Source organism: Hesperophylax consimilis, chromosome 11 (genome assembly GCF_061612785.1).
Source record: "Hesperophylax consimilis isolate HC1 chromosome 11, BYU_Hcon_1.0, whole genome shotgun sequence".
NCBI classification, from domain to species: Eukaryota; Metazoa; Arthropoda; class Insecta; order Trichoptera; family Limnephilidae; genus Hesperophylax; species Hesperophylax consimilis.
Window position 1 is genome coordinate 2483868 of NC_142846.1, and position 18472 is coordinate 2502339.

The 18472-nt window shown below is 34.5% G+C and overlaps 1 protein-coding gene across 1 annotated transcript; it reads left to right on the forward strand.

Annotated features, from left to right (window-relative positions):
- Nucleotides 1–1365: 1365 nt before the first annotated feature.
- LOC149419647 (ubiquitin domain-containing protein 2) lies at nucleotides 1366–16987 on the forward strand. Its single transcript, XM_089637215.1, has 3 exons — nucleotides 1366–1556; nucleotides 5811–6286; nucleotides 12659–16987. Exons 1-3 carry the CDS (start codon nucleotides 1475–1477, stop codon nucleotides 12800–12802), a joined length of 702 nt encoding a protein of 233 aa, XP_089493341.1. The 5' UTR covers nucleotides 1366–1474; the 3' UTR covers nucleotides 12803–16987.
- The last annotated feature ends 1485 nt before the right edge of the window (nucleotides 16988–18472 follow it).

Genomic DNA, 18472 nt, shown 5'->3' on the forward strand with positions numbered 1-18472 from the left:
GAATGGTAGAAGATGTCAGGGACGCCCGAGGGAGACATGGCACGATCGAGTGGACTAAATACTTGAGTTGGGCCAAGTAAAGAGTCGGAATAACAGAAGATTATGTATGAGAAGATATACGATTGTGAATGAGGCAAGGAGTGTGTGCCAAAACCGAGTTGTTTGGCGGTGGTTTTCTCAAGGGGCGCCATAATTTCACTCGCGCCAGGCGCCGTTTGATTCAGAGTCGGCCCTTATTATACAAACTAAGAAAAATACTCCAAGAAATACTTTAGGATTAAACGAAAAAATACACTTTGTAAAACACCACTTTTATTATGAATTAATATTAACAGCCAACCAGGTTTCACTTAGCTCAAGCTTCGTCAGGGCTTATTATATCAACTGTATTATAGTTGATATAATAAGCCCTGACGAAGCTTGAGCTAAGCGAAACCTGGTTGGCTGTTAATATTAATTCATAATAAAAGTGGTGTTTTACAAAGTGTATTTTTTTCATATAATATATAATGTCACATCACAAAGTGTTTGCTTCCTTCGATAAAAAAATACTTTAGTACCAACACTTTTCTTTTTTCATGTAATGAATATGATTAAAATACATAATAATATCATTATAAGATAGATGTTTCATAGAGGGTTATAAATTATTGGAATATTTTCGCAATTTTTTGTAAATTTTATTACAAAACAAATGCTTTTATAGTTACATTGTCATTCGCAAAATAGTTTCCAATGGCCGAAACATTTTTTTTTTCAAAAATATACTCGTAGGTTTAAAAATATTTTATATGTTTTCAGTAAGCGCTGCGCGTTAATTGTTTACTGTCGTTATAAAATAATATATTATTTGTAAATTAGAGAGGTTGTCATTTGAATAAAAAGGGCGATGAAAAAAAACGAATCCTAACTCAACCTACCCCAATCATTAAAACCAAATATTTATTTTATATTTTATTCAGTACTTAACTAGATTGAACATAGCAACATTCGAAATACTTAAACGAGAGGCTACAAACCAAATTAGGGCGTAGGTTAGGATCATGAAATTATGCGATTAATCGTATAAACTTCGACAGCCAATCAAATCAAATACAAATTAATTTGTTGATTATCAATGCATTATATTTATGTAATATGAGTGTTTGTTTATTTTGAATACCCTTCTGTTCTCTTTACACATTCGAGGTTTCATTAGTATTTATATTATTTGCAAACATATGATTTGTAAGCATATGAAAGTAGTCTTTAAATTAATTATGAGTAAAGTTTATAATTGCATGTCTATGGTTACGAGCCTGGTTTGATGGTCGCCTCATGTACATTTGTTTCAATCGTTTGATATGCCATCTCGCGGAAGTTTGCCGGTGTCAAACTGAAAGGTGATTAGGAATATGTATTAGAAAATATCCGACGGGCCATAACAAAAATGGATAAATTTACGTGAAATGCGCTTAGAATTTGTTTATTTAAAATGGGTGGTTGTATAGGAGTAACTCGCAGCAGAAGTGGTGCTATCGACGATTCTTCGGGCAGTGTTTCTAGGCCTAATTCAGGTATGTCCGGCTGCATCATTATCAACCTTGGAGTAATAATTCATGTGGGTCGTTGGCTCAAATTCGCCATCAAAACAGTTTACTTTGATGGACTGTCAAATTAATTTCATGTAACCGATAACACAACACGCCTATACTCTATTTTCTCCAGTTCTGTCTCCTGACATGACAATTGAAACCATTGGTATTCTACTGGAGAAAACGTTTATAAAATTCGTCATCCCTGTTTTTTTTTCATATCAACAGTTATTTTTTTTAACAAATCGCTGCTAAGCCGCTATACTGTAAATATTGTTTCGTTGACATTTATTATAACACAATTTCTCCGATAAAAAAGGAAATCCAATGTTTAATTTGACAATTAAATGTGTACCTTGTATTTTGTAATAATGATTTTTTTGAAGTATTTGATAAAAAAATATCTATCAAGTCAAAATGATGATTGATAGGTCGGGTTATAAAAAGTTTTGGTAAAGTTTTTATTGTGAAATACAACCAATTTAACAAAAACTTTAACCTCCATAGTCATAATTTAATGAACTGCACAGAATTATTGAGGTATTTTTATGACAATCTTTATTACAGTTAACGAATATAATGTGGATTGTAGACTATCCAATTATTGTTGACAACAAGCACACTCCACAAGCTACATGTTCTGGCACATGATATTTAAATTGTTTTAATCTGGCTACAAATTTTGATTTTCATGTATTTCGTTGATAAAAATATATGTTTTCATTGAAAAGGTAAAATTTCTGCACTCTACTTACTTCTCATACAGAAATTATTGACACGTTTTGATCTTACTATAAAAACAACCATTTTCATCGGAGGAGATGGTAAAAGCTCCATGAAAGTTCCATTTTTTTCAATCAAAGTTAAACATTTCCCCTGTTTAGACTCCATGTTTGATATTGTTAATGTGATGTTTGCCGAAAGATTTCGTTTCATTCTAAATAGACACAAATTATTAAAATTACCCAAACTAAGAAACTGATAACCTATTTTGTTCATGTTTTTGTATCTCTCCCGACATAGATAGTTCTTTCTTCAACTAATTAAGTTGAAACAAAGTGTTATTTCAATAATTTGGTCGTATTTAGAAGCCGGTAGAATACCACAATTTTGCCAAATTAAATATGTAACCATTTGGTTCTGAACATATCATTCAATTGACCATTGCTTTTAAGGAAGTTATTCGCTACATTCGAGCAAATAAATTAAATGTCAATTTCATTTCATCTTGATCCTATTCGAGTCGGGGACCAGTTGCTTCGATGAAGTTCACCCTGGCGTCCTAGTACTTGTCTCATTCAGCAACCTGTGTCCATTGCAGACCCAACCTCTCCACGCACAGCCTCTGGAGTAGCGATGAGTCGTTCATGAACGAGCTGCACAATTGAGCTAGCTATGAGCAGTATTCATACGACTCTCGGTAAACTTATATAAAACGGATATATTTTAGGAAAGTAGTGCCATTAAAATTATCCAAGTATTATTTGTTTATAATAATAATGGATCCGTACCGGGGCAGCCGTATCGAGCGAGTGGTATCGGGCAATCACAATATTCTCTTTGATCATTCGTTCTGAACTTACGGCTCCCGTTCAATAGAGCTGTCGTCCAATTGAGTCGACTCTTTAATATTGAGCTGGTTCCGTGACTCCCACTCTTAACGAAATGAGTCACGACCCATTGCTACTCTAGAGTTAGAGCTTTAACCAAATAGTCCGTGGCAGTCAACTGAACAAAGTACTTATTAAATTGATACACAACTTTTTGGTCCTTTTAAAAAACGTATTAACACATTTCTGGCGGGTATTTTTTGCGCTGGCGCTACGCTGTCTCCGTGCGAAGATAAAGGTCCCTCGTGAATTTCTTTAATTTAACAAGCTATAAAAGTACTAAGCGAAACTTGAATATTATTTGAAATGCAACTCAATTAACCTTGTAATATGTTTATTACGGTCCGCCTATCGGTATTTTCCCATACGTGCTTTCTTTAAATACGCCCGACATCTCTCGCTCGCTTGCACATAGGAGTTGAGTGGGACGGAATAGAGATAGAGATTCAAATGTTTCACAGTCATAAAAACCTACATTCCAGGAATTGAATTATTACAATAACAAATAATATACTATCCTTTTGTTAAAATACCGATGTAAACGAAAGGCACGAAGATAAATGTAAAAAGAAGACTTGCATTGCATCGAAAATTATGTACCGTTGGGATATTTACAAAGAGATAGGTATATAATAATCATATAAAAACATTGAATAATTCCGTCTTTTCTGCAATTGAAATGAGAACATCGCAAAAGGTACAACTACCCTTCTCGGTGTTAAGCATCAATCGACCGAACGGGTAGAACTACCTTTCCTGGCCGAAGTGTGTTAAATTCAGTTTTTGTTTATCAAGTGTTAAATATTTGTTATGATAAAATTTTTCTTGCTCCCTTTATTTATAGCACTTAGGAAAGCACTTTTTAATAGGTGCAGAGCTATTTAAAGTTTTTTAAATTCCTGTGGAATTGAAGTGACCATAAACATCTCATACGATTATTGATTGATTTTAATTGAAATATGTTTGCATTAATACGTCGTGTCGTATAACTCATGTTGAATTTATTGATTTGTTTGTGAAAATGTTTGCTTTACAGTGAATCCAGTAAGTTAGTAAACATATGCGGCTTTTTATAAACATTCCGAAGAGTGTTATTGAGGAAAATATATCTTACATTTCAAGAACCATTTTGAAAGTATCCCGACATTCTGCAGCACGAAAAAGTGAAGGGGCATCCATCTAGATCCAATTTTCTCAGTCTTTGTCTTCCGATTTCATGTTCTCCGTCAATCGTTAATCATTCCTTTTGTTATAAGTTTAATGAATTGGTTCTTTTCATTCCTTAACATTGGGCAAAGTTAATGTGTAGTTTTCTCTTCATAATTTTTTGGGAGAATTCCCATTCATACTTATTCTTCTATTATTCTGACTCTTGACATGGCCCGAATCAAGTATCTGATACTCTCGATCATGCCCTGTCTTTCTTGGGCGTCCTTGGGCGATTATTAAATAATGATTTTTTTTTTTTTTTAAAGAAAGACAAACATACCCGGGTTAACCTGACAATATTTGAAAATCTCCTACTACTTTTCGCTACCCAATTTTTTGGATCAATAATTTTGTTCCTTGTCATTTTTAACATCTACGTGCCCTGTCCAGACTTTATTGGTCGATGGTTGTCACCCCTGTTTTCCTTTAATGCATCAGACAACCTCCTGTTTTGCTAAATCGTAGCCATCTGTTTCCAATACTGAAGAGATAGATCAGTCAGTGGCTGAGTTGGCAGTTAGGCGTCGTGAGTTCAATTTCTCGGCTCGCTAAGGTCATTGGTCAGTAATGAATTCGACATAAACCGAGGGTTCTACGACCCTTATCCAATGACCTAAGTCCATCCAGCACAGTTCATTGTCATCCTTATTGAGGCAGCCGCCCAAGTACTCCATTACGACGGCAATAGATTTTCAAATATTGTCAGGTGAACCTGGGAACCTGTCAACCTGGAAACCTGTCAACCTGGGAATGTTTGGCTTTCTTTTAAGAAAATTAAACAGGTATTTTTAAGCTAGCAGTCCGCAATGGAGTGCTCATACCAACCCTGATGTAGGGCAGTGAGGCATGGAACTAGCAGAGTGAGGGTGAAAGTAGACTGAATGCTGTAGAAATGGGGCCCCGAGGCAAATGTGTATAAATTGTAATAATGCAAGATGGTTTGGGCATGTGGAGAGGATGAATGCAGAAACGACTGTAAGGATATGATGCAAATGTGGATTGTAGAAGAAATTGGGGACGCCCGAGGAAGACAAGGCAAGATCAAGTGAACAAAATACTTGAGTCGGGCTGTGTCATGTTTAGAATAAAGGAAATGTATGAGACGATGTATGAATGTGACTGAAACAAGGATGGAGTGCCAAAACTGAGTTTTTTGGCGGTCTATCCTTTCTGCTTACCTCTGCAGAGAAACGGTGTGGCGGTTAGCTAGTTAGTTAAAGTGTTGTGTGCATATCCGTGTGCCCGAAATAAACTCAATGGTTCCTTATTTCCCGTGAAATTGATGAAACAGTTTCAAATATCGAAATTCTTTCTGAAACTGAAACAATTTCATTGGTCTAGGAATTGAAGTTAGATTTCACTTCTAGATATTGAATATAGTTCATTGGTTAATGTGTACTTAAATTGATAATTTCAGGAGGTGTACGAAAAAATCATCCACTATGCCACGAGACCATTCGGTGGAAGTCCGACGTGCCGCTCACAGAGGGACAGCTGCGCAGCAAACGAGACGAGTTCTGGGATACGGCCCCGGCATTCGACGGCCGCAAGGAGATCTGGGATGCCCTTCGCGCCGCGGCGGTAGCGGCCGAGGCGTCCGACTTCGAACTGGCGCAGGCCATTCTGGACGGGGCCAGCGTGTCAGTACCGAATGGCTACCTCACCGAGTGCTATGATGAACTGGGCACGCGGTACCAGGTGCCCATCTACTGCCTATCGCCACCCATCAACATGGTGCGCGGGGGAGGCCGGGACTCGCCGGCCGAGTGCTCGGAGCCTGTGGGCGGGGGCGTGGCGGTTAACCTGCGTCTGCGCCTCTCCACCACGTGCCAGGACGTCAAACTGTCCGTTTACTCTGGAGATACAGTGGCACAGTGCAAGAAGAAATTACAAGTTAGTATTCTATTCTATTTTAAATGTATATTTCCGACAGCGTTACAGTGTCTTATCATTAGCGCAGATTTGTAGATTGTAGCGAAATGAGTACAGACATAAAGATGTTTGTAGAAGTGATACCACTTTCCGCATCAATCCTTTTAGCCCCGGTATTTTAGTATAATAATTTATTAAATTAATGTCGTTTAATTTTGGTGTAGCCGCCGAATACCGGATACCAAGAACTATTAAGGTTTGCCTCATAATAAGTGGTTCTTTTAGATTAATCAGGGATTTATTAATACTCCGCGTATTATAATGGTGACTCGATAGTCGACCTAACTAGTAGCTGGCTAATTGGAATCTGAAACAGTAAGTTTCTCTGAGAGCCTTACCACTGGCCCTGGCGACTACTGGCCACTGGCTCCATCTTGCAGACTTCCACGCAAGCTCTATGCACTGCCATCTGTGCGTGCATCTATGAAGCTCTTTCTTCCCTACAAATTGCCTCTATAATTAGGCGAGACGCGTATTGTGTCCTCCCAGGACTTAACAAATCCGAAGTACTGGCCGGTTTCAGTTAAGTTCTTGGCAATTGTTGGAAAACATTGGATAAAGAAGGAAATAGCGCAACTTGGCATATAACCTTAAAATAAATTACGATAATACATCAGGTTTCTTTCAAAGATGACACTTCTGTTGTTTTATCTATTCAAGCGTACAAAAAAATACTCTTTAATTTTTTAAATTAAAGCGTCCTCTCATTTTAAAAAATTGCTTGTAACAGAATTATGGGTTACGACGGAGTTCTGAGTGGCAGGACTGAATCTGTACATTTTTAAACTAGATTTTTGACAATGCATCAATCAGCTGTTGAAAATTGTCATTAAAAACAACAACAAAAAACAAATCAGAATCTAACCGATAAGATTAAGATAATACACCATAGATAATACACAATAGATTAATGCACAATAGAAAAGCAAATAACTTATAAATACACAAAAGCAAATATAAAAAATAAATTTATTTATATTTTATTATTAAAAATATTTACACAATAATAATATGTATAATTATTTCTGAGGCAATGGAGTAAGGCTTTTCTTCCACTCACGTTGCGGACAACTTGCCGTGCACAGTCCGTACACGTCGCTAATGCGGTCGCGAGACCTGTGTCACCACCAATCATTGTTCAATTCTCGTAATAGCAAAACAAGAATGCTTTCATAACCCAACAGTCTCTTGTCGACTGTTTTGTTCATAGCATTGATCTAACGCATACAATACAAAATGTCTGACGCAAGTCTCAAAGACACGAGTAGGAACGACCTCTCCCAGCTGGTCGCGGGAGACTGGTGTCACTGACGAGTTTAAAAAAAGTCGACGACGTGTGGCTGTGTACGAATCTCCGCCCTGATCTATGACAGTAGTTCTTCTTCTTCTTCCTAGCACTATCCCAACTCATTGCCTAGGTAGGCTGTTGGGGTCGGCTCTTCTCGTTCTCAGGTTATAGCTTCTTCGGTTCTGAGTGTCACTTTCATCTAGGCCGTTTCTTTGTAGGATTTTGGAGCATTGGGTCATCCAGGAGTTCTTTGGTCTACCTCTGGATGACTGTCTTTGAAGCTCTATAGACATTGCCTGCTTCACAGTGTGGTCTGGTGGTCTCCGTCTTATGTGCCCATACCATCTTAACTGTCGTTCCTCTAGCTTACTGTTTATGTCACCCGGCCAACTGATCTACGACAGTAGTTATTACGACAGTAAGTAGAATCGTCGAGTATTAGATACTTGCGTACCCCTATCGAAAGAAAGGCCTTAGAGGTATGGTGAGGCCCAGTAGTTTTGCAGAAATTCATGTGTGACAAAGTCATCAAATTGTCATTCAGTGCCATTTTGTTTTTTTGATAGTTGGAAGGTTCTGTTAAATCCCGATTCTAAGATCATTTCAGCTTTTGAACAAATCGTGATCAGAAGAAGAGGACAACTATCATGTTGTAAAGCTTGTTAGCGTATTAAAATTTGATAGAAAGCTGAAACGCACCTAGAAACTGCGTTAAACACGGACTGTTCAACTATCCGCATCTCTAACATATGTTCGTGCAATCCCCCACCAAATTGTTACCCAATTACCTCTCCATGTCGGACAGTGTGGATTACCTACATCAGTGATACTTTTAGATCGTCAGTCTGTTAAGAAAACCTGTGCTGTGTACATGTTAAGTGACCCTCAGTGCGTTTAATTCAAATCTATTACGGAAGCTTGTGTAGCAATGACCGCAGTGTTCTCCAAATCCATAATATCGATCAAAAAGTAATTTATGATAATATATATTTTTTTAATTGTATTTTATTTAGTTATAAAATTTAACATTTTATATCAAGTGTACATCTAGTCTAAAACTACTATAAAAATATTCTATTACCTACGTACTAATATTTGGACTTCACAACATTGAGACATAACCCACGAAAAACTGCAAGAATTTTGGCTTCATTAACATTTAAAGAGAGTTCATTGAACATTTTGAAACCTTTATAATAAATATTGTTTTGTGTTGCCGATAAATTTGTGTTAGGAAGCCTAAAATCGTTGCAGCTTCTCGTAGGATAGCCATGGACTGTACTATTAATACTAACACTTTGTAAGGGTGCCAGTGTAAAGGGCGCCAGTGTTGAGTTGCCGGCAGTCAGCTCCAGTGGTAAAATCAGGAGACAGTCGGCAATCATGCCTTTACACGGGGAACAGATTCAACAATTCCACTCTCTCATCAAATGAAACGCTAATGGAATGATTCATGAGTGTATTTACAATTAAACAAGCACACACATAGCAAAACACAAAAGGGGCACATAATATACATCCAAAATTAATCCTGACTAATCTATCTCTCATTTTGGTTTCGTCTGGCAGACGTCTATGACAGGCTTTTAAATAGGCACATAATGAGCAAAGGTTTGGTGTACGCTTACATGTGATGTTCCATGAGTTGCTAGGGCCAGCGAGGAGTTACTTCCAGAACATTATAGAGTGGAAAACAAGGTGTTGCTCGTCCACACGTGCCATTGGGCGCGTATTAGGCTGGACGATGCTCTGCGCGCGCGGAGGCGTAATGTCGAGGCCGAGTCTAGAGTTGAAGTGGAAGATGGCTGACGCGTGCTGAAATCGCTGAGATTCTTGGCGCGGTGGGCAGGAATGCATGCGCACCGTTCTGCGTCGCCTAGTTCTGCGTTGAATATTATTTCGCAGGGTTTTTAAATGTGTTTGAGAGATCTGTTACGTAACAACTTCTTAACATATAATCTGGTAACACATTAATTTTTAACTTGTATATAAATACTAGGGTATTATTTATTTATTTATTTATCGTTTCTTTACATTGTATCTTTTTTTTTAAGTTATAATTTTTAACTACCAAATTATTATATACCAAACTTTATTATATACCAAACGTTAACACACACTTAGAATATTGAGTTGGTGTTGCATTGTTTTTATCCTAGTGTATCTGTTACAGCACTATATAGACCTCATACCTCTGTTCTGAATTATTTCCATTCTTTTAACTTGCGTTTTATTGCTCAAAAACATTACACTTGTCAATTCGGATAAGTCAGAATCCCTTTCATCCTAACCTTTGATCACAGCTACCCCAATAGTTGGGTCAAACATTGATTACAGTTCACCAGAAACTGATTCACATACAATATTGCGACTACAAGGACCTTTCAAATGTAAAAAAAATATAATAATGTCCATTTGATGACATTATCATATTTTCATATCTTGTTATTGAATTTCTGCAAAACAACTAGTCTTCAGTGATTTGGTACTACTTCATGGAATGGATAGTTATATTATACACATTCCTTGTTTGTGTGCAATGTACTGTGAACATAGTCATTTCTGAAAGGTCAGGGCAAATTAAGCATTTATTATTTTATACAATCCAATTATTTACCTCAGTCAATTTATTACCTTTTTTTAAATTCAACTAAATTTCAAAGGTTATTGCAATTCATATGTTTCATTATTAGCAAAATTGAATTTACACGATTAAATTTGAATTCCCTACCATTCTGTACATTCTAGAACATTTTTCAATTTGGCTTTTATTTCTTATCTTTTGACATACCGTAACATGGCGCGACTTTTGAATCGGGGGGTGACTTTGATCATCGCGGATATATGCATATATCTGACTCCCACTCAGAAATTACTCGCTTCTTTTAAAGATTCTTTTGCCAGTGCCAAAAGTGCCAAATTATTTGGTTTTTAGTTATATTCAAACAAATTGTGAGTTGAATAATTGAGAAGCTGTGTTTTTTTTTAATGATATCAAAGTGACCACTCCCCAAATACACTTACAATTTACAAAAAATATATATTTCGATAGTATAGCTAGAGATGGCAAAATTTCGTTTTAACTAAAAACGGGACAAAATATTTATGTTTCGAAAATAGGGCATTTATAAGTTTTCTTTGCGTTTCAAGGCATTTGAAAGTGTTTCCAGTGATTTCTATTTCGCGAATTAACGCGAAAAACGTGGTTTTGGCCGTATTTCAGCTAAATTATTCTATTGCGCGAATTTCCCGAAAATACCGGGTATTAAAATAATATGTGAGAATTTCAAAAAATCCATATTTACATTACGATTTTTTATAATTTTGTTACTATTTTATGTGTAAATATTTAATATTTTTGTACTGTAGGCTTAAATTGCTTTTTGACATTACACAAATTGTGCGAAATAAATTACGCCTATTGATGTTAATCGCAATCTGCATTTGTTGTGTTTGTGTTCGACCCGTACTTAGAGTTTCCTTCCTTATTAATTTAATATTAAAATTAATTATTTATAATCTTTCACATGGAAATACTTGCAAATGAAGGTAAACATATATTTTACCAAAAATACTTAAAATATGCGCTAAAAACATTCAGGAAATAGATTTTTTTCTATTTTGCTACAAAACGCTAAATTATGCCTCAAAATGCTATAAAACGCTAAATTTCCAATTTTTAATGCTAAAAAATCTGAAAATTAATGGTAAATTTTGCCATCTCTAAGTATAGCCCTTCAGTACATTCACCACATTTGTTCAGTTTGCAATGTTTTCTGTGTATTTCAAATCCGCTATATTTTTAATTTTCTTATTAATAATGAAAAGATACACGAATTACAAATAAATATGATTATAATTATTATTATTATAATTAATAATATTATAACTTATTATAATTCTTGTTTTCAATTAATTTATTATTATCTATCCACACACTTCCTTCCTTTTATAACAATCTCAGGCGAAATTACGTAATGATATTTTATGGACATACGTAATAGGTACTAACTACAACTATGTAATAACTAAAAATATCTAATTGTACTGTGTATGTCAGTTACAGTTATTAATTACATAATATATGTATTTGATATACCCCCATAAATAAGCAGGGCTTGTGTGTATGGGGGGTAAATACATCTTTCCAGTGTATTCATTTTAAATCAACATAACTATTTCTAAATAATAAACTTTTAATATCAAACTTCAAAAATCTTGTTAACAACGCTAACCACATTTTTACTTAATTTTTTACTCCAATCGTAGAAAAATTGATAGAACTCGATATCTCGAAAACATATTCTTGTACAAAGAAGAGTTATTATTTCACTTTTTCTCGTCTATGTAATAAAAATAAGAAATAAGTTTTAGCGGTGCGAATTACGAATTTTTCATTTTAGCTATTTTTAGGATTTTATTAACGGATTCCAGTATAAATTTTTGAGGCAAACTGGAAAGAATTGTTAATTCTCTTTCTAACGTTAAATAAATTATGTACTTCCACATGATAGAAAAAAAGTTAAAAATACTTTTATAAAATATGTACGCCCGGTCGTATATGACCCTCAAAAGCTGGAGGGGTTAACCTGTTGAAAGCCAGAGCATAAAACAGAATTTTTTTTTTTTTAAACCTTCATAAAAATCTAAAGTTTTACTATCAAGTCACCCGATTTTATGGTATATTACTCATTTTTTAGGTAGTTTACATTAATATTTTTTATTAAGTAATTTATTTTTTTATTTGTGTTCTACTCAAGCGAAACGATAGGAAAACCTTCAATTTATCTAAAGAAATTTTTTGGTATTGATAATGTACACCAATTCGTTATAAATATTAATCAAAATAGTGATTTGGCATTAAGCTTCGTCTTAAAAGAACAATATGATAAACAGACAGATTAGATAAGTTGGTTGTTTATTTGTTAGTTTTCTTCAATGTCCTATTTTGTCATGGAACTGTATGGCGGTCTATTCTCTCGGAGAAACAGCACGATGTTCAATTAGTTATGATGACACAACACTAACTTGTTATGTGTTTTCAGAGACAAGAAAACGTGGAGCATTCCCGCCAGCGCTGGTTCTTCGGCGGCAAGCTGCTCGGAGATAAGCTCGTCATCGAGGACGCCCACATCCAGGCCGGCTATGTGGTGCAGGTCATCGTCAATACCGAAGATCTGGACAGCTAGTGCCACCAACAGTACAATGCTAGTGTTAAAACACACCACTGTTAGGCCTAGTTGCTACTACCGAACCCCCCCCAAATTTCAACTGTCGTCAAATCTACCGTCAACGCAATTTACGTTGGGTTGAATTTACTTCACACTACGGCTGCCGTTAGCCGCCGACTCTCAGCCTGTTAGCGTTTGGTCAAATTTGGATGACCATCAGCTTATAAAAGAACCCAAAATTTTACCTAACCGGCAGAGAATTAGAGGTTAACTATGATTGTTTTTAAAATTTATTGTCTAATGTCAAAAACTGTCTTCGTCGTTTGTCAGTTTGATGACAATGTTTTGACCGTGAAAGGGGTTCTGTTTTATGCTAGGCCTTCATTTTACGTGACCGGGTTACTGTGCCTATTAAGGGACCGCACAGTGACCGCATGTTTAATCTGAGACTGATACCCAATTTACTACTGAATGTATTGTTTCCACGAAGCGACAATACGTTATGGACCTATCGGCGAATTAAAAAAAAAAAAAAACTCCGCAAATATCAATTGAATATGTGATCTTTGAATATATCCATGTTATTATTTTCTGGAGAACACATATTGCAAATTTTTTTATCATTGTGCAGTAGATTCTCGATTTACTGGGTTCGGCTAACAGGGATTTATCTTAGCAGATATTTAGCTTGGCAAGGATTCATTCTGCTAGGTAACAAGGATTTAGCTTAGTGGGAATTCAACTTAGCAGGTATTCGGCTTAGTAGGGATTTAACTTGGCAGAGATTTATTTCGCTAAAAGAATTTTAGCTTAGCAAGGATTCAACACAGCAAAGATTCGGCTTAGCGAGGATTCAGTTTGGCAGGGATTTAGCTTAGAAGTCATTTAGCTTAACCGAGACATTTTTAATGCCTAAAAGATGTTGTTAACCAATTCAACAATTTTTGATAATTGTTTTATTTGAGATTTAGCTTAGAAGGGATTCGGATTGACGGGGATATTTCAAATACCCAAAAGATGTTGTTTTTTTACAGTTAAAAAATACTCAAGTTTAATTATATGTTAATTATGAAATTAATTATGTGGCAGTTTGTTTGTTTCTGCCGCTTTATGTATGTTTGCGCACAATTCATGTGGTAGTCAGAGAGTTTTCCTGAAAATGTTGAGTTATTAGTTTAAAATAATTCTGGAGAATTGCAAACATTATTTGTATCTCTAGGCACTTGTATATTGCGTGGTAAGTTTGTCTTGTCCAATTTTGTATATGTGTAAGAAACCTACTTATATTACAAAGCATTTAAAATATATATATACATTTGGATTAACCGGTATCTGTTTTCAACACGGAAAATCGAGAATCTGCTGTATTTATAAATAATATTATAATAATAAAAATGGTATTTCATGATTTATGTTAAATTTTATAAAGTTGGGTAGCACACAATGTGACGCGTGTACGCGCTATTGTCTTAATTAAGTACTTAACATTAAGGTGTTATAAGATTTTACCACTTTTATAAAATTGTAACCTCATTTCGTGCGTGCTATAAATTTTATTTGTTTGTAATTGACACTAGATATCAGACTAATATTTTTTTGTAATGTGTAAGCACTTAATACTGTACACCTGCAATTATAATATTAACCCGTTGTACGCGGACGTCAGTTGGATTGCGAGCGGCCATCACAACAATTGTCTTGCGTACACGCATCAATGAAAAAGTGCCGCATATAGGTGCTTTATTTTTTTTAATGCTTTTTGGTTTATAATTTACTGAGTAGATGAGTGGAAAGTGGCCTATTTACAAAAACATGATTTTTAGTTAAATTTAAACAGTTATGCATTGTCTTCGTTCCGCTGTGGTAATTTATTTTTTTATTTAATATCATTAGAGACCTGGAAAATTTGCATTTGTGATGATACTAATTCATATTTTTCAGGCGATTGTGTGGTAATTTAAAATATAATCTATATAAATAAAAATGTCCGTTTGTTCAAAATCTTAAATCTCTGAAATTTCTTCACCGATTGCTTTGTAATTTTGACACAATGTTGCATTCGAATATTTGTATGTTTTTATATACCTGTATTACATAGATGTCATTTGTGACAGGTGAAAACATGCTTTTTGTGAAAAACAGTGCCATCTGTTGGACAAACATGCTTTTTTGAAAAACAGCGCCATCTGTTGGACATAAGAGCAACACTCGCCATTGTTTCTCTATCTGCACAGCATTGCGTGGCGGGGTACAGCTTGTTACATAAAAATTAAATTACCTAAAATTAAAATAGGTAATGTTATATATTCTAAACATTTCTTTGTCTATGGTTTTAACTAGTTAGAAGAGCCATAAAATGGAACGTGGCTAACTTCATGTCGAAAAAGCAGCGTACTGTCATGGTTCTCAATTTAGATTTGACTGTTTTCGACTTTGAAAAAAAGGCACATTTTGCTGCAAAAAAACCGAAAACTTCACATAACATCACCTTTGATGCAAAATACCACCACTTTTCCCACGAAATAATGCGAATTTCGCCAAAAAATAACGCAAAATTTTCAGGCTTTTGAAAAAGTATTTGAACGGACATTTTACCGTACAGAGATTTCTGAAAGGAACGTTACATATAAAATGGTTCCACTTAGCACTAACTATTTACAGTTAATAACGTAATAAAATTTATGTAAGGCCGTTTTTTCACCAATCAAATCACGTTGGCCATAAAAAATACATTTTCTTTTATGAAAAAGCTCATCCAGTTTAATAAATTGTCTCAGTTGGCAGAAAGCACCACAGTACACAAGGCAGGTCCTGATATGAATTTTTATGTTACCAACATGCAATATTTGTATAAAACCTATCCATTTAAAACAAATGTATTCCATTAACTTTTATTTATATATTTAAATCCTTCAAATTGTATTTACATACTAATAAAACAAAAAATATTGTTTATCTTTGTCAAATTAATTCAATTTGGTTATCATTATTTTTTTTATGTGTTTAAAATATCACTAGAAATATAAAAAATATATCCTAAAAAAAAACCATTGGAAATTTGAAAAAAAAAGTAATCTCATTCTATGTTTTTTATTTATAATTTTAGTGTCTCAGATTTTATTTTATCTAATTCCTAATTGTATTGATTTCCATTGTTTCTTTATTTTAAATGGTTTAAAACAAGTAAAGAAAAATAATATCACAAGAATTTAGTGTAAATAATATTTTAGAATTTGATGTAAGGGGATTACCTATGCAAACGGAATTCAAGTAATGTAAAAAGCTATGCATATTTTATACAAAATTATCGTCGGCAAAGAATCTACACGTCATATTTTAAAATAAATAATATATGCATATTATTGTTTGTAACTGCGATAAAGGAAAAAATGTTGCACTTGCTAATTAAATATACTCAATGCAATGAACAACGAAATTGGTATAAAGACCTAATAAGTAATAATGAGCTGTGTTATTGCAATAATATATTACGTTAAGGATTATGATGGCGGAATAATAGTCAAATAACCTTCTTTCTTCTAGTTCACTCATTCTGATTAAAAAATAATTTGATTGGGCTTGTAGAACTAAATTGATTATGTGAACTCAAAAATGCGCTTGGAACCGTAAGATTCGCATTGAATGATGAACAACGATCACATTGTAAGATTCTGCAGGTTGGACAAAGAATGATGCATGACAGGTCACCGTAAATCATGAGCAAGTGGGTTGTGCCTCAGTGGGAATAACACATAAGCAGACTGATGAAGAGATGGACCGATGGAAGAAGAATGGAGCAGAATGGGAAGGCCTGTGGAGTGGAGAACATTTCTGTCAATGGAAAGAACATAATATTGACGTGGATTTGCATTGGTCTTGGTCGATCGTGAAATACCTGATCATTGTAACACGATCATAAACCACAAACGAGTAATCGGGTTACTTTTAAAAAAAAAACAATCGTTAGTATCCATGTACTTGTGATTGGTGCTGATGTGACGAGCGATAGATGTGTAAATTTTGTAGACTAGGCATCACAAATTTTATTCTCGCGACAGACAAATAGAGATGGTAGATACCTGAAATCTAAAATAGGCTATCGTTAATCTACTACCTTACTTACGTCAGACGAAAGTACCCGATCAAAGATCTTGGTATTTCGGTACAACGGGTACTTTTAACTTACGGTGGCCAGCTGCGATCTCTGTTCATTAAGTACAATATATACGCGATTTTATAAAAAAAGGATGATAAGTTTATCTCGTCAGTGAGAACTGAATATACCAGTTTGATAAAACGTGTAGTTTCTTTGCCGACACAATGTAGATCCTTCTACATTAGCTGAAGGGTTGCGGCTTGAGGGGTGACTCTTCACTCGGCAATAAGTTGTGCAGCCACATTGGTTGCAGCGTCAAGTCGTGTTCACTACGGTGGTGATGGGAACATTTAGAAAATTGAGCTACAATTATGATTTTGATGTACAGGGTTTCTGAAATGATCGTTCACGAGTTTGAAAAAGAATAAATTAAACATAATGACAAGCTTATTATGTCTGATGTGTTCATTTATTATTATCATTATTTAAGCTTTATTTCTAATCTGTAATTAATTAACCTGAAGTTATCTGATCTCTAAACAAATGCTGATTCTCTCTTTCTCTCATAAGGCACCTACACATATATATATTTTCGTTCGAAATGCAATACCACGGATGTGACAATATTTTAATGCCATTTGATTCATAATCACTTAAATGAAACCACGAAAATGATTGTTTTTAAGACAATATGTTACACTGCTTCCAAAGATAATACCGCGTAACATAACGTTTGTTGTGGTTTTTTTCTCTCTCCCGAACAATTTGTTTCATGTCACTTTCACAGTATTGCACGCCGAACGACAATATATTATTTAAAAAATCAAATTTTACAATATCAATAATATTTTATTATATTGCAAATACTAGTTATTTTTTTTATTGTTTATATGCTTTATAAAATCTGCTTAAAACGTCTATTAGACAGAAAATTTTTCTAAATTATTGTAAATATTGATTCTTTGTGAACAGTAAGAGAGAAAACAGCAGTTAGATTTTGTATGGATAGCTACTGGAGGACTTCCCTCTTAAAGCATGCTACGGGTTTTCGGAACAAAATGATAAATATTTTTTGTTGCTTTTAAGCCATATTTTGTAATTAATTATTATAGTAAATATATTACTCTTATGAAAATTTGGCAGATAATTATTCTGTTGTATTCGTGCAACGCGGTGAATACAATATAATGCTCGGTATATATGTTATATTTTTTCTATTATGTGTTACTTTATTGCTGTAATCTTTACCCAAAAAGAAGTTGTTCTCTGAACATACATATACATAATTATATAACTTCCTTTTATGTAAAATGTACATAAATTAGGCACCAGTAATTACATATGCCATTTTATGTTTAGCCAGAATAAGTTTTAATTGAAATTTAATTTATAACTTGTGAAGCCAGGGTGATGTTTTATGGGAAATTAATGTAATAAGGGCTTGATAACTTCCAATTAAATTCATATCATCAGAACTGCCGGACCTAATAACCAGGAACAACTCATTTACTAGGTAAATTATTGTATAATTTTTATAGGGGTATTCCAGGGACATTGAAATAGAATACACGTCACAAGCCCTCAGGTAAGTT

Excerpts from the sequence above, each read along its gene's own strand:
- LOC149419647 (XM_089637215.1), top strand. The coding sequence starts at position 1,475 with ATGGGTGGTTGTATAGGAGTAACTCGCAGCAGAAGTGGTGCTATCGAC. Across the intron at positions 1,557-5,810 it reads TGTTTCTAGGCCTAATTCAG|GAGGTGTACGAAAAAATCAT; the intron begins GTATGTCCGGCT and ends TGATAATTTCAG. Across the intron at positions 6,287-12,658 it reads AGTGCAAGAAGAAATTACAA|AGACAAGAAAACGTGGAGCA; the intron begins GTTAGTATTCTA and ends ATGTGTTTTCAG.